Raw genomic sequence first — 23,964 nt, forward strand, 5'->3', positions numbered from 1 at the left:
AAAAAAAAAAAAAAAAAAAAAAGAAGCCAAAATGTTAATAATGATCTCTATAGAGTTTATGGGTGACTTTTTCCTTTACAGATTTCTATGTTCCCTAAATTTCCTCAATGAGTATCAGTTGATTTTATAATTTTGTTTAATCTCCATTTTCTTCTAGAGTACTGCCTTCAAGCTGTGGTATACCAACTAAATAATCCTGTTATTATGTACAAATATATATATCCTGCTATACTATGTACAGTGTACTTTATCTCATGTCTGTTTTTTACCATCTACCAGAAATGTAACATTACAGATGTGCAAATATAGGTTTCAGACATGTTGATGCTTACACTGAGAAGAAATATCTGCGAATTCCATGCTACCCACAAAAGGTCAAAATGACCTAGGGGAAAGGAAAAATGTTTTAATATTACAGGCAGTTTTCAGAAAACAAAAGGTTTTGAAAATTGGAGAATAAAAGTGCTATGGTTTTGATGCAAGTTGTAAAACTCCAAAAATAGCAGAAGATAAGTTGCTCTTAATTTAAAAACAGAGACACTAAATGGATTTCTATATGAGAAATTAGAGAATTATAACCATTAGACTTTCTCTGTTTAACTCAGGAAACAAATATTCGTGCAACTGCTTTTACAAGGCACGAGGCTAGTACTGCAGAGGAATTTATTCTACAAGAGGTAAAAGACAAACACCCAAATAACGGTGGGGGACGGGAATAGGGAAAGACCGGTAACTGCCATGAAAGAAACAGAAGCCCAAACTGCTATGATTCAAACCACGCAATGGAGAAGGAGAAGCTGAGGCAATTTTCATCTAAGATGCAGCATGTGAAATGAGACAGGCTCTTTGGAACGGGCAGGATTCCAACACAAGATGAGAGAAAAGCCTTCCAATCAGAGACACCAGCAAGAGGCAAGAACATGCAGAGCTTAGTCCAGGCACATATGGACTAAAGTCAAGGATTCAAGTAAGGAAGGAGGAGGATGTAAAAAGCCAGTAGGAAAGATAAGACCAAACCAAGACCAAACTGCAAAGGATCTTCCCGTTCTTTGTAACTCACTCTAGAACTGTGAGCCACTCAACACTTTGAGGCAAAGGATCTGACCCTGGGTTAAGCTTTATCTAGCAGTACTGTATAGCTATGAAACCAAAAAGGCTTGAAACTTGCTTCCTGTCAACAAGGGATAATCAATAACTGACTTTTCCACTTGGAGCTGGGAAGACCAAGCTTCCCTGGTCTTTCCAGCATTGCATTCACTCTCAACAGCTGACTAAAAGGCTAAGGTCTGTACATTCTCTTTATCATAACGGATCTAATGGTGAAAGTAGCTGGGTGAAGAGCATGATTCTGTCCACCTGCGCTTTCACATCCAGCAGACACTTTAAAAGTAAAACAATCCTATAATCATTTATATCCTTTGGGAAACAACCAAAGTATTTATTGTGAATCTAAATATAGTCATAGGAAAATAAGAGTCCGATGGCAGAGGGACCACTGTGGAGAGCACAGGCCAGAGAGGATGTTGCCTCAAGTCTGAGGCCCTTGCTCACTGGTGTACCAGCGAGCCTTCGACCATTCCAGCCAACCCACACCATGGCCCAGCAGCATGGGAGGAAAGCACCCAACTATGCATGATGTGGAATCCCCCAGTGGTCTGCCATGCTCATAGTAACTGACATTCACACAGGATATGTCCAGTCAGTAACTTAAATAGGGCAGCAGTACAAATTCCTCCTTAAAGGGAAATTATGCTAGCCATGGTGAGTGAGGCAGGGTCACCAGAGAACTGAGACCCTGGGCACTACCAACACTCATCTCCTACAGTGTATTCACCAACGTTACACTTTTACCGTAGGTAGAATGCTGAGGAGAACATATGTGAAGAGGCCTACAATACTTCTGGGCCACCACTGTCTGGGCCCCATACTCTACCTGCCCACCACTCACCTCCCAGGTCCAGGGTTTCTACTATAGGGGAGCAGTACGGGGGAAAGTCTGGGACTCCCTTTTCATTTGTCTCTTTCTTCACTAGAAAATATACTCCACGGCCAGGCGCGGTGGCTCAAGCCTGTAATCCCAGCACTTTGGGAGGCCGAGACGGGCGGATCACGAGGTCAGGAGATCGAGACCATCCTGGCTAACACGGTGAATCCCCGTCTCTACTAAAAAATACAAAAAACTAGCTGGGCAAGGTGGCGGGCGCCTGTAGTCCCAGCTACTCGGGAGGCTGAGGCGGGAGAATGGCGTACACCCGGGAGGCGGAGCTTGCAGTGAGCCGAGATCCGGCCACTGCACTCCAGCCTGGGCAACAGAGTGAGACTCCGTCTCAGAAAAAAAAAAAAAAAAAAAAAAAAAAAAGAAAATACACTCCACCAGAGAAGGGACCAGTTTTGTTTTGCTCACCCCAGTACCTGACACACATAGGGCTCAAAATAAGTATTAAACGGAAAAACTAATGTCAAATTTCCTACCATGAGTATCATTAATGTATCTAGTCCTGAGTTTTATTTCAGCACTAAACCAGGCTTCTAACAAACTTGGCACCCTTTAACTTAAAAACAGATAAGAAACAATGAGTCTGCAAGTTTTGGGGATGGCTGAGGGAATGTGTTGGCCAGGCAACTTACAGCAGCAAGATGAGCCAGCTTCCTATGAAGCAGAAAGTAAAACTATTAAAAAAAAAAAAAAGTCAAAAACGGAATCAGGCTCATGCCTGTATCCCAGCAATTTGAGAGGACAAGGTGGGAGGATTGGTTGAGGCCAGGAATTCAAGACGAGCCTATAGCAAAACCGTCTCTATAAAAAATTAAAAATTTAGCTGGGTGTGGCAGAGTGTGGCGGCTCACGCCTGTAATCCCAGCACTTTGGGAGGCCGAGGCGAGCAGATCACGAGGTCAGGACATCGAGAGACGATGAAATCCTTGTCTCTACTAAAAATACAAAAACATTAGCCGGGCAGGGTGACACAAGCCTGTAGTCCCTGCTACTCAGGAGGCTGAGGCAGAATTGCTTGAACCCAGGAGGCAGAAGTTGCAGTGAGCCAAGATCATGCCACTGCATTCCAGCCTGGGCAACAGAGCGAGACTCTGTCTCAAAAAAAAAAAAAAATTTAGCTGGGTGTGGTGGTGGCACACACCTCTAGTCCCAACTACTTGGGAGACTGAGGCAGGCGGATTGCTTAAGCCCAGGAGTTCGACGTTATAGCGAGCTATGATAGTGCCACTGCACTCCAGCCTGAGTGAGACAGGAAGACCCTGTCTCCAAAGAAAAAAAAAAGGCCTCAGACGACTTTGACTGAATCAGTTCTTTCTCTTCTCTATTTTTCTTAGAGACAGGGTCTCCTGTCACCCAGGCTGGAGTGCAGTGGCGGGATCAAACTCACTACAGCCTCTTCCCACCAGCCTCCTAAGTAGCTGGGACTACAGGCACGTGCCACCATGCCTGGCTAATTTTTTTATTTTTAGTAGAGACAAGGTCTTGCTATGTTGCTCAGGCTGGTCTCAAACTCCTGAGCTAAAGCGATCCTTCTGCCTCAGCCTCCCGAAGTGCTAGGATAATAGGCATGAGCTACTACACCTGGCTGTGAGGCCCTTTTGCATTGGAGAAAAACACCCCAAATATTTCAAGAACCTATGAGGGTACTACTTAAATAACTGTTAATAGTTACTGTGGGCTCACTGCTTACTATGTGCCCAATTTTGTGTTAAGCACTCTACCTGAATTAACTAATTTTCACAAAACTGCTAGATAGGTATTATTATCAGCCACATTTTAGAAATGAGACACTAGTCCAAGCTTACACAGCTAATCAGTGACAAAGCTGAGATCAGCCGGGCAATCTGCCTCCAGCATCCACATTCTACCACACTGAGGAGAGCCTGATGCAATCGCTGGAATCACCAAGAAAAACAGTTTAACTTTGTGCAATACTAAGTAAGAAAGCAGGGAACTATAATGATATGTTCGCACTGAACTATAAAAGCCTAAGTGTTGCTACGAAAGGCTCATGCCCTGGGGAGCAGAGTTGAAGGCATCACGGCACACCCCCGCTCTGCAATCTCCCAGTGCTCTGAGCACCAAGGGTCTGCTTCTGTCACCTTTCTCAACAAACTCTTCCCTGGTAAACCCTTCATCAACTTCATGATAATTCAATTCAGCCATGACTTCAACCACAGGCTGCAAGGCTAGAAAGGCTAACCATACACTCTGGTTTTCAGGCCCCGTACCTCATCCTGGAGCTAGGAGGGCTGAAAACGTTTACACCAGACACAAATGTGAAATGATACCCTGTCTCCCAATTTTAATACCAAACCCGTTAGTTTTGACCATGCACCCCAGACCGACCAGATAATTATCCTGCCCAACCCCACATCCTGAACCCACAGGAGAGGCTGGCTATCCCTAGGACAGGGCAGACACCAATCACAGCCTTACCTTCCCCTTCAGTGTCTGCAAAGCATCCAGGTAGGCTGCCAGCATGGGCAGACTCAAGGTCTCCACGAGGGTGGTGTGCAGCCACTGGATCAGCTTGGTGTCCCAGCTCACACTTGCCAGAGCCTGCCGCACTCTCCTTGCACACTTGTCCACAGCAACACGGCGCAGCACTGGCTCATTACAAGCCTGAAGGATGTAAGTGGAAGTGATAAAGCATGAGGACTACCTGGTTAACAAGTGGGGGGACAAGTCAGTCAGCCAGTGAGGCCTGAACTACGAAGAGCCCACTGTGGGCGGATTTCTGGTGTCTTACCCCTTCGTTGGCCAAGCGGGCAAGCCGGTCAGACTGCAGGGCTTTGAGGATCTTGTTGAATAGCTTGTTCTGGGCCATTGTCCAGCCAGTCCTATAAGGGAAACTCTGAGGAATTATAGTCAAACCCTGGGGACGCTCCCCATGTATGTACACCATATAAAGAAGATTATGCCATAGTTTTATGTCTCCACCATGGAACAGTAAAACGAAGTAGCTTAGTCTAAGACCACTGAGCTAAAACACAAGACCTAGATTCTGGTCCCAATCCTACCAAATGAAATCGTCACAGCACACATTTGTATTAATAACACACACACATATACACACACACACAATAATATACACAGTACAAGACTAGTCATGAATAAAGTCTTTCAGGTTAGCAAAGCTAATTATTGGCTTAGTAACTAAAATAATCCCAATCATAAATAAAAGCACAGCACCATTGAACAGACATATTTGAATTTCATAAGTTATATATTTCACACAAAAAGGCAGACAGGATTAGCAAGCATTTTAATGTACTAAAATCTCAGACTAAGGTAAGAATTCTTTTTAAACTAGATTTAAGAACAAAAATATAGCAGAAACATAACCAATAAAGAGGCTATTCTTCCACCCTTCAATATTCTACCCCACACTACTCTCTCTTTTCCATATGTATTTTTTCTATTTTTTCTATATGTCACACAATTAGCAAATTTATTTTCGAGAGGCCTGTTCCATATAGACTAATATGTTATCATCCCAGTATACGGCACTGGCATTCACACATCTACCTTATTGCTTATTGCTTACCTATTACTTACTGAGGCTTTGTGAGTCGCAGACATCTATCCTACTGTTCTCATCTCCACTTCATCACACCCAGCATAGTGATATGGAGCTTATTATTGTCCCCCTTGACCCCACTCCCAGCAATTCTAATTACTCAGATGCTCTAACTCTGGCTAGTGACCTTTGTAAAGATACCAAAAGAAAGGCAATTGAAGATGCTCTATAATATTTACCTATTCTCCCTGCCTTAAAAAAAAGCTGATGATGGCCAGGCGCAGTGCCTCACGCCTATAATCCCAGCACTTTGGGAGGCCAAGTGGGGTGGATCGCTTGAGTTCAGGAATTCAAGACCAGTCTGTGCAAATGCCAAAACTCCATCTCTACAAAAAAATACAAAAATTAGCTGGGCATGGGTAGTGCATGCCTGTAGCCCCAGCTACTCGGGAGCATGAGGTGGGAGGATCACTTGGCCCCAGGGGGTTGAGGCTGCAGTGGGCCGTGATCATGCCACTGCACCCAAAGCTTCAGTGATAGTGAGGCCTTGTCTCAAAAAAAAAATTACGTGCGTGCTGCACCCAAATGAGACCCTGGAATGGGATCAAGGCAGCATTTCAAATCAGTCTAGATAAAGTCCCTAAATGTAGGGCTGAGACAACCACTGGCCAACTGGAAAAAGAAAATCTGATCCCTACATATCATTCTACATCAAAATAAATTTCAGATGGAAGAAAAAGAAGACATAAAAGGAAGAAAGAGAAATGTAACTACATAAAAATTTCAAACTTTGGCCAGGCATCTGTAATCCCAGCACTTTGGGAGGCCGAGGTGGGTGGATCACGAGACCAGGAGTTCAAAACCAGCCTGGCCGATATGGTGAAACCCCGTCTCTACTAAAAACACAAAAATTAGCTGGGCGTGGTTGCGTGCGCCTGTAGTCCCAGCTACTCGGCAGGCTGAGGCAGAAGAAGCACTTGAATCCGGGAGGCAGAGGTTGCAGTGAGCCGAGACTGTGCCATTGCACTCTAGCCTGGGTGACAGAGTGAGATTCCCTCTTGAAAAAAAAAAAAAATTCAAACTTTAAGCCAGGCATGGTAGCATGTGCTTGTAGTTCCACATACTTGGGAGGCAGAGGCATGAGGAGCCCAGAACTTCAAGTCCGGCCTGGGCAACATGTCTCTTAAAAATAAAATAAAATTAAATTAAATTTAAAAAGTATAAACAAGATCAAAACACAATGAGAAAATGACTGCCATTTCATTAAAATAGAAAGAGGCTCTAGAAAATAAGAAAAAGATGAAATACTCGGCCGGGTGCGGTGGCTCAAGCCTGTAATCCCAGCACTTTGGGAGGCCGAGACGGGCGGATCATGAGGTCAGGAGATCGAGACCATCCTGGCTAACATGGTGAAACCCCGTCTCTACTAAAATACAAAAAACTAGCCGGGCGAGGTGGCGGGCGCTTGTAGTCCCAGCTACTTGGGAGGCTGAGGCAGGAGAATGGCGGGAACCCAGGAGGCGGAGCTTGCAGTGAGCTGAGATCCGGCCACTGCACTCCAGCCTGGGCGACAGAGCGAGACTCCGTTTCAAAAAAAAAAAAAAGATGAAATACTCAAGGGCAAAGAACACAAAAGGTAGGTCACAAAAGAAGTAAAGTCAACTCTACTTCAAAATTAAACAGGCTGGGCGTGGTGGCTCATGCCTGTAATCCTCGCATTTCAGGAGGTCAAGGCGGGCGGATCACAAGGTCAGGAGTTTGGGACCAGCCTGACCAATATAGTGAAACCCCGTCTCTACTAAAAATACAAAACTTAGCCAGGTGTGGTGGCGCGCGCCTGTGGTCCCAGCTACTTGGGAGGCTAAAGCAAGAGAATCATCTGAACCTGGGAGGCAGAGGTTGCAGTGAGCTGAGACAGTGCCACTGCACTCCAGCCTGGGCGAGAGAGAGAGACTCCATCTCAAAAAAAAAAAAAAAAAAAAAAAATTAAATGCAGCCAGGCAAGGTCTGAGGCAGGAGGATAGCTTGGACTCAGGAGTTCGAGACCAGCTTGGGCAACAAAGTGAGACCTTGTGGCAGGTGCCCAAAGTTCCAGCTATTCAGGAGGCTAAAGCTGGAGGACGGCTTGAGTCTAGGATATCAAGGCTGTAGTAATGTATGATCATGCCACAGGGCGACAGAGCAAGACCTTGTCTAAAAAAAAAAAGAACCAACAAGTGCAAATTAATAAAGTATTATTTTCACCTATCAAACTGGTAAAATTAAGTTTAATAATTCTCTGTTGTTGAGAGGGTACAAAAGAACTCTCTCTGTATTCTGCTGATGGAAATATAAATTAGTACAACCTTCTGGAAAAGCCAATTTGGAAGAATTAATTGAAAAAACTAAGTCAGATCATGTCACTAATTTGCTCAAAGTCCTTCAGTGGTCCCAGTTCAATCAGTTAAAAGCCAAAGTCCTTGCAATGGGCTGCATGGACTCCATGTCTTTCAGATCTTATCATCCATGACTGATCCTCACTTACTTCACCCACACTGCCTTCCCTCACAGCACCTTCCACTCCCCTGCCCTCACACACACACCAGGCACGCTCCTGCATCACAGACCAGGGCCCTGCCCTTCATTACGCCAACCTGAAACAATGGCTTCCTCTCTCATCTCCTTCAGGTTGTTGCTCAAATGTCACCTTCTGCTGAGGCTTGCTCTGACCTATCCCTATTTAACACTGTAACCCTCCAATGTTACCCTGGGATTCACTAACCTGCTTTCCAGAGGTATCACTACCTCATAGTCCCTCCATGCTATTTATTTGTTTAGTTTGTTTCTCTCTGCCAAGGTGTAAAAGGCCAACATGGCCAGGACTTTTGTTGGTTTTGTTTAAGTGCTATATCTACAGCACATAAAACAGAGTCTCACACATACTGGGGAGTTAAACATCTGCTGAATAAATAAATAGATGGATTGTGTGCACACTGCATTCTAAGTTCTGTAAACAGCCAGGTCCCTATCCAAACCCTCAGACTCTATACCATGTTAATGCTGAGGAGCAAAGAGGCACACAGGCACATGATCTATGTCCTTCACCAAGACAGTCAGACTGCAGGAACAACATCAACAATCTCAGTTTCTCTAGCTTCATAAGAGACCAGCATCCTTTCCATCATATCCCACCCCACAAGATACTCTCATTTCTACAGGTCATTGTTCTAGAACACCAACAATATGACCCAGTGGCTATGCAGACGGAGGACAAATTACCCTTTGTTATTCACTTGGTACAACTATCTAAAAGTTCCTGGATAGAGCAAATACCCTCCAGAAAGGAGGAAAACAATAGTCAAACTCCTTTTCCTTCTGTAAAATAAAATCTCCACCTACCACACCTCCAGTTTTACAACTTAACCACAGTTACAGGATCCAGGAGAACCCTACCTAGGGACAAGGGTTCTATATCCCACTCTCTAATAAAGAGCCATGTGCTCTGAGTCTTCTTGTCCACAAAATAAATACAGCTAGATTACCTCTAAGTTCCTTCTAACAATAAAACAATTCAGGTTAACTATGATTACTGATAGCAGCAAAAGCTGAGAGCAGTGGAAATCCAAGATTAGAGAAACAAATGGGATGACTGTCTTCTTCAGAAGCGCCCTCCATCTTCAGAAGCTTTCCTTGCTACAGCTAAATCCTCTCTTAACTGCCAAAACCTCCCATCCTTTTGTAACCCCCTTTTGGGGGTACTAGAAGCAGTCTGAGGTTTCTTGGAATTGTCCTTTTTCTTATTCTTCCCTAGTTATCTTGGCTTAATCTCCGCTACTTCATCAGGATCCAGTTTTTGTGGTTTGATATTCAGAGATTCTGGACTTAAAAGGTGAGGGGATGAAAGTTTCAACTCAATGTTGGGACTCAGGATGCCTTGGAACCGGGAAGGTTTGTTGAGACCAGAAGCTCCAGCCCCATTGGTTCATTATCTTGTTTTCTGTCACATTATTTAAATGCACAGCAGACTCACAAGACTAATAGCTCTCTTACGTACAGTGATTCTCAGATGGGCTTGAGAATTTAATGGTGGCAAGAGGATAGGAGGAGGCAGAGTAGATGCTTACAAGTCATTTGAAAAAGCTCTCTACAAACATGGATATATCTCCATGTTAATACATCTCTTTGTTTTTAAAGGCTAGGTAAGTTGTACCTTATTTGTGGACATTTAGGTTGTGCATTTTTTTTTGCAATTTATAAGCCACTGCAGTGACCACCCCTGTCTTCCTCAAATATATACATACACATCTATCTATATTTTATTATTAATTATTGTTTTTGTTGAGACAAGAGTCTCGCTCTGTTGCCCAGGCTGGAGCGCAATAGTGCAATCTCGGCTCACTGTAACCTCTGCCTCCCAGGTTCAAGTGATTCTCCTGCCTCAGCCTCCAGAGTAGCTAGGACTACAGGGGCGTGCCACCATGCCCAGCTAATCTTTATATTTTTAGTAGAGGCGAGGTTTCACCATGTTGGCCAGGCTGGTCAAGCGATCCGCCCATGTCAGCCTCCCAAAGTGCTGGGATTACAGGTGTGAGTCACCACGCCCAGCCCTATCTATCTGTATTTTATACACTCACACAAGTATCTCTGTAGGATAAATTTCTTCAAATGGAAATGACCAAAGGCTATCCGTGTTAAAATCTCTGGATAAGGCCAGGCATGGTGGCTCACGCCTGTAATCCCAGCACTTTGGGAGAATGAGGAGGGTGGATCACCTGAGGTCAGAAAGGAGGTGGAGACCAGCGTGGCCAACATGGTGAAACCCCGTCTCTACTAAAAACAGAAAAACTAACTGGGCATGGTGGTACGAGCCTGTAATCCCAGCTACTCGGGAGACTGAGACAGCAGAATCGCTTGAACCCAGGAGGCAGAGGTTGCAGTTAGCTGGGATCACCCCACTATACTCCAGCCTGGGTGACAGAATGAGACTCCATCTCAAAAACAAACAAACAAAAAAACCAAAAATCTCTGGATTTCCAGTTCTTTGAAAATAATAGGTATAAAGGACCTGTAGCATCTTGAAAGTAGTAATATATTGCAGCCTTACCTCCAGCAATCATGCTAATTTATAATCAACCAGGTTAAGCAACGAATACAGTTTTTTCACATTCAACAATCTCTGGAGCTTTCTCAAAGCCTATTGATCACACTGTAAACTTGAATTCCAACAACAGAGAATGAGGTATAATTTATTTATGAAACATCAACAGCATTTCCAAAATTATCCTGTTTTTATTATATGATGATGTTTTCCCGATTTGTTTTTCTTACTCTGTATTAATTCTGCAATCCAAAATTATGGGAGTGAGGAAAATGATGTGAATGCAAGGTGCGGAGGGTTAGAAAGCTATTTAGAAATTATCATCATACACCAATGACAGCTGAAATTATATTTTAAAACCACAATGTTGAGAGTCCAAAATCCCAGAAAAAGTTCTTAGGATTGCTACTGGATATACAACAAAGTGACTCCAAGAATTGAAACATGATCTCTATATTTTGTCAGCTTCGTGGGAGGCTGGAAAATTAAGTGGGCAGAAAAAAAATGATCTAAACCAAGATTAAGATAAAGAGCATGCAAGAGATATAATTAGGGAAAATTGTAAAAACAGGAGACAGAATTTTAAATACAAGCTAAACAGTCAAATAGCTGATGGGAACTGTGGTGAGTCAACTGGCACACCCCACCCCCCGCCCTACCCGCCTATCCAATTTTCATGAGGGCAAAAATGCCTTTTCTTCCTTTCCTAGATGAGATCAGAGAAACTTTTGTTCTCCCTGCTCTGACTGAACCTGAATGATATGCTGACCTCTGGCTCATTCTATTCAAAGCAGCTAAAATATAACATTGGTCCTGAAAATATCTGATATTTTCAAATTTTGGATACTGTTTCAAAGGAGACTAATTAATTCAACATTAAAATATCTAAAGGACTTTTTTTTAAACCAGAAGTCAAACAAGGAGACACAAAGGACATCAGATAAACTCAACAGTCATACTTTCCTTTTTCAGATTATAAAATTCTTTGTCTAAACACTAGAAGGGAAGGAACGAAGGAAGGGGAAAGAAAGAGGGTGGGCGAGGTGAAGGAGGGACGATAACTCAAAGACCTTGGACTTAAAATTTCAAACATCCAACCTAAGATTTATACAGATACATACAATATTGAATATATAATTAAAGAAAGTTCAGAAAAGGAAAATGGGGTGTTTTTGGCTGGAATTCAGAAGTTCTGATTTCTAAGATAAGAAAGCCTGCTTTTGGATACTACATTCTTTCGCTGAAATGTTGGAAATGTCCTAAAATCCATTTGAGCAATGCTGAGAAGTATCACGTGTCAGGAAAATTTTATTAAATGCCTTTCAAAAGCTATGCAACTAATGAAACTTGGCATTTGACAAACATCTGGAGGGAAAAAAAAAAAAGCTGGCCCAACATCTTCAGGACTACATCACTATGCCAGCAAATAGAAATCATTTTCAAAGGTCCTCTAAGTCACATGCCATGGCACGCAGACACAAGAACATGACCCAGGCAGCTCACTCTTCTATAAGAGGCTGGATAGAAAATGTTCTAGGGTTTGCAGGCCATATGGTTTCTGCCACTATTCAACTTTGTGGTTTTAGTGCAAAAGTGGCCATGGATAATACCTAATGAAAATGACTGTATCCCAATAAAAGTTTATGCACACTGAAATTTTAATTTCACGTGTCATGAAACACTATTAAATTTTTTTGCAACCATTTAAAATGTAAAAACCATTCCACACAAAAACAAGCAATGGGTCAAATTTAAATCAGCCCATGGTCATAGACAACCCCTAATACAGACAATTAAATAAGGTAGCAATATTTAAACCATTTCACAAAATATCAACCATTAATAAAGAAAGCCAGAGTCGGGGGCAGGGAAGGGAGGAGCATGCTTCTTTTTTTTTTGAGATGGGAGTCTCGCTCTGTTGCCCAGGCTGGAGTGCAGTGGCACGATCTAGGCTCACTGCAACCTCTGCCTTCCAGGTTCAAGAGATCCTCCTGCCTCAGCTTCCCAAGTAGCTGAGATTACAGGCATTCGCCACCACGCCCAGCTAATTTTTACTATTTTTAGTAGAGACAGGGTTTCACTATGTTGGTCAGGCTGGTCTCGAACTCCTGGCCTCAAATGATCCTCCCGCCTCAGCCTCCCAAAGTGCTGGGATTACAGGCGAGAGCTACTGTGCCTGGCCTATACACATAAAGTTATTTGAAGACAGTATCTACTGAAATCATTCAAGAAAAAAGCTCTTAACAAGGAAATTAAGTTTCTGCCTCTACAGACAAACAGCGATCAGTAAACTCTCCAGGAAAAAACTCCAGAGTTCTAGGGAGCCGACCTACACCGTTCATGGAGCTCTTGATGTGGGAAACTAATTTTACATGACTTTATACAAGAAGAAAGGAAGCAGCAATTTAACAATCAAGTCAAGGAAAGAATGGCAACACGATGATTATAATCACAGCAGAAGGAACTGCAAGCTCCAAACAGGCTACAGACTCAGGGACAGGGTCACAAAATGGTGATCTCTGAAACTGAAGCTAGTAAGTTATCATTAAATAATAAAATCGGTTATATACAAAAGTTACAACCAAAAGAGACAGTTTGTAAGACTGCTGCCAATGAGAGAAGGCCTCCAAAATCTCATCAGACACTAAGAAAACAAATAATCTAGCATAAACTGAGCTTTAATGAATTACATCAATCTGTGGCAATGTCGTAACAGAAGGATGGTGGTCCACAAGGAAACTGGAGAAAGAAAAGCCAAACGTAAGAATCTGTCAGTGTTTCTCTAAAGGACAGGCAGGAGAAAGTGCACCCGGGCCTAATCTGTGGACCCACCTTGCCTAGAGGAAAGATGTGTACTTCCAGCTACTCTGCTGTGCCTCCTGTGTAGACTCTCCACTTATCTATTCACTTCTGAAATAAAATGGTTTTCCAGACTTTCCTGCTGAGAACAGACACTCTGGCCAGACCACCCCAGCGTCTCTTATGCTTTGCAGTTATATCTCTCCTTACAAATTAAGAAACTCAGCCAAGTGCAGTGGCTCACACCTATAATCCCAGCACTTTGGGAGGCCAAGGTGGGCAGATCACTTGAGCCAGGAGTTTGAGACCAGCCTAGGCAACATGGCGAAACCCAATCTCTACAAAAACTACAAAAATTAGCCAGAAATGGTGACGTACTCCTGTAGTCCCAGCTACTTGGGAGGCTAAGGTTCCCACCTGGGAGAATCACCTGAGTCCTGGAGGCTGAGGCTTGCAGTGAGCTGAGATCGTGCCACCGCACTGCAGTCTGGGTGACAGAGTGAGACTCTGCCTCAAAAAAAAAAAAAAAAACCTGGTATTTATAGTATTATTAAGTCTCTAATGACTTTTGATAAGTATGAATTGTCCACAAAAACCTCTTAATCATAACCATGGATGAACTGACGACAAAAAAAAAAAAAAAAATTCACACAGTTCTCCTATGTACTTTCTGAAATTGCAAAGGAAAAGGTAGTGGAAAATACCACAAAGGGATACATAACCATACGAGGCCACCTTGTTCAGCCACCACTAACTGGTCTTAATCTCTTCTTACTGCCCTTAATGAAGGCAGAGGGTATGGTAGTTGAGAACACTGGGTTCTGGAGTCAGACTGCTTGGTTTGAACAAACTCCTTCTTCATCACTTCCTAATTAAGGTTTCTTAAACACTCTGAGCTCAGTTTCTTCATCCTGTTAAGCAGAGATGAAGGGGGTTATACCTCCAAGAGTCATTGGGAGGATTAACAGACAATGCATTTGAAGAGCCTGATACAATGTCTGGCACCTAGAAAACACTCAACAAATGCTGGCTCCTTTTTGTTATTACCATCGTTGTTATTTTTATTATTAACTGTAAAAACTGATAAATCCTTTTGCTGAATATACTGACTCTAGCAATATTCCAGTAGTTGATCTTCATTCATAGCAGTTTAGTTTTCTTCTTTATCTGAAGCTCAAAAGAGTTTTTTTTTGAGACGGTGCTTCACTCTTGCTGCCCAGGCTAGAATGCAATGGCGTGATCTCAGCTCACCACAACCTCTGCCTCCCAGGTTCAAGCAATTCTCCTGCCTCAGCCTCCCAAGTAGCTGGGATTACAGGCATGACGCGCCACCACGCCCGGCTAATTTTGTATTTTTAGCAGAGACAGAGTTTGTCCATGTTGGTCAGGCTGGTTCTGAACTCCCAACCTCAGGTGATCCACCCGCCTCAGCCTCTCAAAGTGCTGGGATTACAGGTGTGAGAAAAGAGCTTCTTAAGGCACTAAATTAATTCCAATGCAAGACCCTAACCATGTTCTTCACAAGCTTTTTTCAACCAAGGTGCAGAACTGCTCCTCCCTCAACAGCTGCTGTTTTGATCACACAAGCACACCTGTTCAGTCTCATTTCCAACTTCCAACCAGCTTCAGTAATCATGTCAATTACCTCAAACTTTCTACCCCTCTTTCTCTCTATATATTAGAAAATAAGGGTTCTCTGAAATTGTGGAAAGTTACCACCTACCAACTCCCGATATAAGAAGTAACATTTCAGCCGGGCGTGGTGGCTCAAGCCTGTAATCCCAGCACTTTGGGAAGCCGAGACGGGCGGATCACGAGGTCAGGAGATCGAGACCATCCTGGCTAACACGGTGAAACCTCGTCTCTACTAAAAAAATACAAAAAACTAGCCGGGCGAGGTGGCGGGCGCCTGTAGTCCCAGCTACTCAGGAGGCTGAGGCAGGAGAATGGCGTAAACCCGGGAGGCGGAGCTTGCAGTGAGCTGAGATCTGGCCACTGCACTCCAGCCTGGGCGACACAGCGAGACTCTGTCTCAATTAAAAAAAAAAAAAAAAAGAAGTAACATTTCCTTACATATAGTAGATATATGGATACACAGACAAAAAGCCATCAACAAAATATAAGTTGAAACCACAATGAGATGCCACTTTATACCCAGTAGAATAGTTGTAATTTTTTTAAAAAAGAAGAAAATTACTAAGTGTTGGCAAGGATGTGGAGAAACTAGAATCCTCATACACTGCTGGTAGAAATGTAAAATGGTACAGCCAATTTGGAAAATAGGCTGGCAATTCCTCAAAGGTTAAATACAGAGGTATCATATGACCCAACAAGTCCACTCCCAGGTATATAGCTAAGAGAATTAAAAACTTAGATCCACACAAAAACTTGCATGCAAATGTTCATAACAGCATTATTCACAATTGCCAAAAAATGAAAATAACCTAAATATCCATCAACTGATTAATTAATAAGTAAAATGTGGGCTATCCATACAATGTAATATCATTTGGCAATAAAAAGAATGAAGTGCTGATACACACAACCACGTGGCTGAACCTTGAAAATATTATGTGGGGTGAAAGAAGCCAGTAGGAAAAGACCACATATTGCATGATTCCGTTTACATGAAACGTTCAGAATAGGCAAATCTATAGAGACAAAGGTCAATTAGTGCTTTCTAGGGACCAGAGAAGCTAGGAGGAAATGGGGAGTGACTGTTGATGGGTATGAGGTTTCTTTCTGGGATGATGAAAATGTTTATCAAATTGATAGTGGTGATGAGTATACAACTCTGACTATACTAAAATCCAATGACTGTACACATTAAATAGCTGAATTGTATGGCATATAAATATTCCCAAAAAGATGTTATGTGATTAGGTAAATGTTTACCAAATGAACAGGGACGAATGACCAGGAGAGGAGTACTGAGTCCCCTGGGGCAGTAGAAAGCTTGGGAACAAAACTAGCCAGTATACTCATGAAAACAGGCTTCAGTGTGCCCTCCATAGCCTGCAAATCTATTTTTAAAAGCCACTCAAACATCTGTTAGCTTTTCATGTGACTTCACAACTTTCATCATCCTAGTTATAAACCATTTAAACACAATACCTTACAAATGTACATTTCATTTTTTTGTAGTTTGGGTAACCCCTATATCATAACTTATACAACAGAAGCTACTACAGAGCTAATCATATCTATCAAATTTAATTTACTTATTTATCCAACAAACATTATATACCTACTGTGTGCCAGACAACGTCCTAGTGTGAAGTATGCAAAGATGGCTGAGATGTAAGCCCTGCTCTCAAGAAGCTCACACACAGCATGGTGAACTGAGAGTTATAATGTGAGACTTTGGAGAACACTCTGACTTGTGTTGCTGCAAATGAAATAAGGTCCTAATAAGTGTTATTTCAATGAAGATGATACGAAATAATTACAGGGCAGTGACCATCCTCCTGATGAGCAGCCTACCTGTTGACATGCTCCTCCCAGTCCTCTGGTGGAGGAGGGGCATCTGCATCAGTCCTGGCAAAGATGACATGCCGTTCACACTCATTCATCACGCTGCGTGCCTTCTGATTGTCATAGAGTGGCATAGGCGTTGACATGACCGTCTCCACATCTATTGGGACGTCTGATTCACTGTAAACAGGTGAGGAAATAGGACCGGGCCACACATACTTCACAGGTATTTAACAATCATCTGGTTGACAAAAAATGTATCTTTAATACAGTCAGCTTTAAATTACGTATAAGCACATTATATTCACTAGAAAATTTTGATCCAAAGTCATCTTTCCCACACTTGTCTAGATCTCTGCCTTCTCAGACACGATGGTATGTACTGGAAGAACACAAAGTCATTTTTTCAATGAGTCTATATACAAAATGATAAACATCTATTTTTTTTTAAAGATAAATATGGGCCAGGTGCAGTGGCTCACACCTGTAATACCATCACTTTGGGAAGCCGAGGCCGGTGGATCGCTTGAACTCAGGAGTTCGAGACCAGCCTGGGCAACATGAGGAAACCCTGTCTCTACCAAAAATACAAAAATTAGCTGGGCACGTGGCACATGCCTGTGATCCCAGCACTAACGAGGCTAAGGTGGGAGGACTGTTGGCACCTGGGAAGTCAAGGCTGCAGTGAGCCATGATTGCATCACTGCACTCCAGCCTGGGTGACAGAGCAACACCTGGTCTCAAAAAAAAATAAATAAATAAATGATAAATACGGCCAGGCACAGCGATTCACACCTGTAATCCCAGCACTTTGGGAGGCTGAAGCAGGAGGATCACTTAAGCCCAGGAGTGAGCTGGTCTCAAAAAATAAATAAATAAATTACAAATATAGCTAGGCACAGTGATTCATACTTGTAATCCCAGCACTTCGGGAGGCTGAAGCAGGATTGCTTAAGCCCAAGAGTTCAAGACCAGTTTGGCAACATGGCAAAACCCCGTCTCTACAACAAACACAAAAATAGACAGGCATGGTGGTGTGTGCCTGCAGTCCCAGCTACTCAGGAAGCTGAGGTGGGAGGATGGCTTGCGTGAGCCCAGGAGGCTGAGGCTACAGTCAGCTGTGATCATGTCACTGCACTCTAGCCTGGGGCCTGGGTGACAAGAGCAAACCCCAGTCTCCAAAAAAAAAAACAAAAAAAGGCACAATATATTCCACACAGCAAGTTGATTTGAACTCAAACTAGTTTTTTTTTTTTTTTTTTGAGACAGAGTCTCGCGTCTGTCACCCAGGCTAGAGTGCAGAGCAGCTCACTGCAGCTCCGCCTCCTCGGGTTCAGCTGCCATCTCTCCTGCCGCAGCCTCCCAAGTAGCTGGGACTACAGGTGCCTGCCACCACGCTTGGCTAATTTTTTGTATTTTTAATAGAGACAGGGTTTCACCGTGTTTGCCAGGATGGTCTCGATCTCCTGACCTCGTGATCCGCCCGTCTCGGCCTCCCAAAGTGCTGGGATTACAGGCATGAGCCACCACGCCCAGCCTCAAACTAGTATTTTAAAAGATCACTTTCAATTTTTGTTTAGTAGGCTATAGCTCAGGAGTGGAATTTAGAAGACGAGCGAGGCAGCCACTGCAGTTGACTGAGATAGGCCAGAAATCATGATAGCTTGTTGAGGGACAAGAACAGTACAAATGGAGAAAAGTGGCTAACAAGTTGATTGCCTACATACTGTCCAATACAGTAGTTATAAGCTACACATGACTACTTAAATTGAGGCGGGCGGATCACGAGGTCAGATCGAGACCATCCTGGCTAACACAGTGAAACCCCATCTCTACTAAAAATATAAAAAATTAGCCAGCCGTGGTGGCGGGCACCTGTAGCCCCAGCTACTCGGGACACCGAGGCAGGAGAATGGTGTGAACTCAGGAGGTGGAGCTTGCAGTGACATTATGCCATTACACTCCAGCCAGGGCAACAGAGTGACACTCTGTCTCAAAAAAAAAAAAAAGAAAAAAAAAAAGAAATTACTGGGCACAAGGGCTCAGGCTTGTAATCCCAGCACTTTGGAAAGCCAAGGTGGTCAGAACGCTTGAGCTTACAAATTCAACATTGTGGGTAACATGGTGAAACCCTGTCTCCACTAAAAATACAGAAATTAGCTTGTGGTCCCAGCTACATGGGAGGCTGACATGGGAGGATCAACTGAGCCTGGGAGGCGGAGGTTGCAGTGAGCCAAGATCACACCACTGCACTCACTCCAGTCTGGGTGACAGAAACCTCAGCCCCCCCCCCAAAAAAAAAAAAAAAAAAAAAAAAAAAATTTAAATAGAATTAAATATTCAGGCTGGGCACAGTGGCTTGCGCCTGTAATCCCAACATTTTGGGAGGCCAAGGCGGGTGGATCACCTGAGGTCAGGAGTTCGAGACCAGCTTGGCCAACACGGTAGAACCCCATCTCTACTAAAAATACAAAAATTAGCTGGGTATAGTGGCACATGCCTGTAGTCCCAGCTACTTGGGAGGCTGAGGCAGAAGAATGGTGTGAACCCAGGAGGCAGAGGTTGCAGTGAGCCGAGGTCGCACCACTGCACTCCAGCCTGGGCAACACAGTGAGACTCCGTCTCAAAAAAAAAAAAAAGGCCAGGCACGGTGGCTCATGCCTGTAATCCTAGCACTCTGGGAGGCAGAGGCGTGCGGATTGTCTGAGCTCAGGACTTTGCAACCAGCCTGGGCAACATGGTGAAACCCCATCTCCACTAAATACAAAAAATTAGCTGGGCGTGGCAGCAAGCACCTGTAGTCCCAGGTACTTGGGAGACTGTGGCAGGAGAATTGCTTGAACCCAGGGGGCAGAGGTTACAGTGAGCCAAGATCGCACCACTACACTGCAGCCTGCGCTGTGACAGAGCAAGACTCCATCTCAAAAATATGAAAAAATAAAAAATTCAGTTCCGCAGCAACATTAGCCACATTTCAAGTGCTCAACAGATACATGTGGTGGCAGTTACCATACTGGATATCCCAGGTATAGAATATTCCTATTATTACAGAGAGTTCTGTTAAACAGTGCTGGTCGAGGGTTTTAAATTCATACAAACTTTCCCTTTCAATAGCAAGTCAACTGGTAGTGATTAATATATGCTGTAAAGTCTATGATTTCCTTCTGTATGATTATCTAAGACAGATGACCTGGAATGTACATACCTTAGCTATTTAGCTCATTTTGTACAGAGCCTAGAACAGAAACAAATATAAATGAACATCTAAAGGTCTTTCATATTTTAAAATGAAATCCAGCCAGGCATGGTGGCTCATGCCTGTAATTCCAGCACTTTGGGAGGCCAAGGCAGGTGGATTGCTTAAAGTAAGGAGTTCAAGACGAGCCTGACCAACTTGGTGAAACTCCATCTCTACTAAAAATACAAAAATTAGCCAGGCATGGTGGCGGGTGCCTATAATCCCAGCTACCTGGGAGGCTGAGTCAGGAGAACTGCTTGAACTTGGGGGGCGGAGGTTGCAGTGAGCCAAGATTGTGCCATTGCACTCCAGCCTGGGCAACAGAGTGAGACTCCGACTCAAAAAAAAAAAAAAGAAAAGAAAGAAAAAAAGAAATATTAGTGCCCCAAGAGTCCTTCCCACTTTATGATATATTGCACCGACTTTGTCACCCCAAATACTATGCCAAACAAACTGGTCTAGTGGCTATCTGCCAAACTTTATGTTAACTTTTTGACCTCAGTGACCTTACTGCATCCATTTCCAATGACTGAAATAATTACATCATTATGAAACGAAATGAAATCATGTGCAGCTAGATTTGGTGGTGGGCAAAAGAGCTGATAACCTTCTCTAGGCCAGACATTGAGCTAGGTACTTGGATACGTGTACCCAAAAGAGAACTCTTGATTTCACCATCACAAACCTATCCTCCCCCAGTTTTCCCTAACTCATGGCACCACCCAATTGCTCAAGCCAGAAATCTGTCATCCTAATTTTACCTTTTCCTTTAACCCTGGTTCTTGCTCTTCTTTCCAATTCACTATAGCAGATCCTATTAACCTATTCACTCTACCTATGAAATACATCTCAAAGCCATCTGTATTTCTCCATTTGTACTGTTCCTGCCCAATACAAGATACCATGATTTCTGGCCCATCTCAGTCCATTGCAATGGCAGCCTGCAGCTGGTCCTGTAAGTTCTACTCCTGCACTACAACATACTCAACAAAAAATCCAAAATGATCTTTTTAAAGTATATATTGAATCTCTAGCTTAAGATCCTTCAATGGCTTCTCACCACTCTTAGAATCAAATTCCTTCACGAGGTAACCTCTGCCAACTTCTCCCTACCTCCCACTTATACCCCTACTGCTATTATATTCTGGCCACATTAGCCTAAAAGAGTTCTTAAAGCATGCCAAATTCTCACTTTCAGGGTCTATATTTGGAGACAGAGATTATAAAAGGAAACAATTTCCTAAGTACCAAAAGAACCAAGTCCACAGAATCTCACTTTAAGAAAATGTCATGAGATGTGGCCACAGGAGTTTTAATGTCAGCAAGAAGCTAATATACAGCAAAAAAGGAAAAGACTTCAACTACTATTTAAAGGAGCTTTTCAGTTACGTCCTAGGCCAGAGGCATCAGGATTATGTTAAATTATTGCCTAAAGTTACAGATTTTATCTCCTGTACAACCAAAAAAAGGCAACAAAATTATAAAGTCATTGGGAAATGAAATAAAAAACACTATTCTGCACATGTTTAAAACACACATAGTGGGTCAGGGGCGGTGGCTCATGCCTGTAATCCCAGCACTTTGGGAGGCCGAGGCGGGTGGACTGCCTGAGGTCAGGAGTTCGAGACCAGCCTGGCTAACATGGTGGGTTAAACCCCATCTCTACTAAAACTACAAAAAGTAGCCAGGCATGGTGACACATGCCTGTAGTCCCAGCTACTCAGGAGGCTGAGGCAGGAGAATCGCTTGAACCCAGGAGGTGGAGGTTGCAGTGAGCCAAGATCACACCACTGCACTCCAGCCTGGGCAACAGAGCAAGACTCTGTCTCAAAAAAAAAAAAAAAAAAACCACACACACACATCGTGGTATCTCTAACTCATCAGGTCATTAAGGCTCAATTCCGGGAGGGGGGGCTCTAAAGAAGCCTCTACAAGGGCTCTAACCTCCACAAAATTGAAACCAGTGCTTAAGGAAAGATTAAACATTAGGTCAGATTAAAAACAAACAGAAAAAACTCTTCTCCAAAAGTCCTCCTTTGATCACCATAACAGAATACATCAACACATCTTGAAATATAATTAGAGTGCCTTAAAGTGCAAAAGAATCGGCAAACAGGTTTATTTAGACCAAATGTAACTGTATCACACATCAGGTAGTCAGTTTATGAAACTTCCTTACCCTATAACATAGGCTGGGTGAAAATATCATTAGACATAAGAAGGATTTAGATTAACCCATGGATAGCAGCTCTGTAACAAGGAAAGAGAAAAAGCAATGTCTTGGGAACTGGCTTCTAACCTTCCTGTGTGAAGCCAAGAAAAGCAAAATGCATTACTATAAAAAGGCTATTGTTGCCACTGTCAAGTAACCCAGAGCACTGATGTGATAAGGAGTCTATCCTGTGTGGTAATCTTTTAAAATCAACTTTTCAGTCTTTTTCTTGACCAGTTAAATAACCCTCTGCGATTTTCCCCTTTCCACACATCCTATTATCTAAGTGGAATAGGTTGTCTGCTTTCCATTTGCACATCATGATTTCCTAATTCTTGTCAGCTGTCTCATAGAGATATCCACATTCAAGCCTGCTATCCTTATGCTGCTTAAGAGATGCCTGAATTTAACATCCAAATGCCTCATACAATCTCCCCCAGTCAATCCTGAGAAAATCCTCTCTAAATTCCCATCTGATCACTGCCCAGTGATGGCAGCAGCAGCCCTTAGAAGCCCAAACTCACATGGTACTTTCGTGCTGCCGCCGGGGAGTGACAAAGAGCATGCGGGTGGGGCGGGCACTACTGGCATCTGGGTGGGCACTCCAAGGCTTGGCATAGCTATGATCCAGAAAAACCAGGTCCAGCTCCCGCTCGTGTACTGAAAGCTGGAAGAGCAGCGAGGTGCCCATGCGTCGAGCTGAAGTCTGGAAGTCCCGCTCCCCACCCCGGTGGGCCATGTCAGTGGCGGGGCAGAAAGTCAGAGCAAGGGTATCCGCATGCTAGTCACCTGCAGTGAGAAGTTTCAGTTTAGGTCAATTCCAATATTCTGAATTTCTCCCAATCTACACCACCTAACATGCTTACTTTTGTAACCTACTATCATTCCTGTTGAGTATCCATGTCACAGCAGACCTCTGGTGGGGAGGGTTCGTGGAATCCCACACCAACACCAAAGAGAAAAAAAAAAAAAACAGGTGCCGTGAGTTGTCCCATACTCAACCTCTAGCGAACTGAAATTCGCTAACGGGACAGCTCACCGACCCCGAGGTTCAGAAAGACCTGGCGTGGACAGAAACTAAACTTGCTTGGCCAGCACAACTTCCTAGGTGGGCAGGAAGAGTTCTGGCAAACGGGAAATCACAAACACGAGTTCGTGGAAAGCTAAGGATCTCTGTCGCTTCACATCATCCTCTACCGACAATGCGAACAGAGCCGGGTCCGCAGCAAGGGCGTGGGCACCCCTAAAGGGCAGGGCAACGCGGGCCTCAAAAAAGCCAATCCCAGCTAGGGCTCCATTTCCTTCAAGTCCCTCTTATTGCATGAAACAAAAGTTCTGTCGGTACTTCGTAATATTCCAGAGTTGATATAAAAATGAGAGCTCCCTCCACAAAGCCTGTGACAAAATGGTCCCCGTGGAAGCCCTTTCACCCTCACCCCCGGCGAGGCGTCCCCAGCAAACCGCCCAGGACCCCCGGCTGCCCCGCAGGCGTTCCCGCCACCGAGCCTCCATCTAGGAGACAGGGCCATGACTCGCTTTTTACAGACGAGGTCGCCAGCTCGGGGAACTGAATCGACTTGGCCAAGGTCATCCAGAGTTCGCGACGAGGAGGAGCCTCCTGGCCCCCGCCCGCCGCCCGCCGCCC

At 43.7% G+C, this 23,964-nt stretch overlaps 1 protein-coding gene across 17 annotated transcripts in view; it reads right to left on the reverse strand.

Moving 5' to 3' along the window:
• Positions 1–23,964, reverse strand: part of KANSL3 (KAT8 regulatory NSL complex subunit 3) — a 59,548-nt gene that overhangs the window by 32,466 nt on the left and 3,118 nt on the right. For 10 of the 17 annotated variants that reach the window (XR_001883059.1, XR_001883058.1, XR_001883057.1 and 7 more), the window contains exons 2-5: positions 22,844–23,108; positions 16,879–17,049; positions 4,749–4,839; positions 4,436–4,621 (exon numbers count right to left, since the gene is read on the reverse strand). Coding sequence is in view for 11 of the 17 variants with exons in the window: in XM_017860488.1 (XP_017715977.1) it covers positions 4,436–4,621; positions 4,749–4,839; positions 16,879–17,049; positions 22,844–23,058 (663 nt within the window). In the remaining 6 variants the exon portion in view is untranslated. Of the gene's footprint in view, positions 1–4,435; positions 4,622–4,748; positions 4,840–16,642; positions 16,784–16,878; positions 17,111–22,843; positions 23,109–23,755; positions 23,919–23,964 lie in introns of those variants that run through there. The other 7 variants (XM_017860492.1, XM_017860493.1, XM_017860494.1 and 4 more) reach the window with 6 other exon arrangements.

This window comes from Rhinopithecus bieti, unplaced genomic scaffold (assembly GCF_001698545.2).
Source record: "Rhinopithecus bieti isolate Rb0 unplaced genomic scaffold, ASM169854v2 scaffold_54331, whole genome shotgun sequence".
NCBI classification, from domain to species: Eukaryota; Metazoa; Chordata; class Mammalia; order Primates; family Cercopithecidae; genus Rhinopithecus; species Rhinopithecus bieti.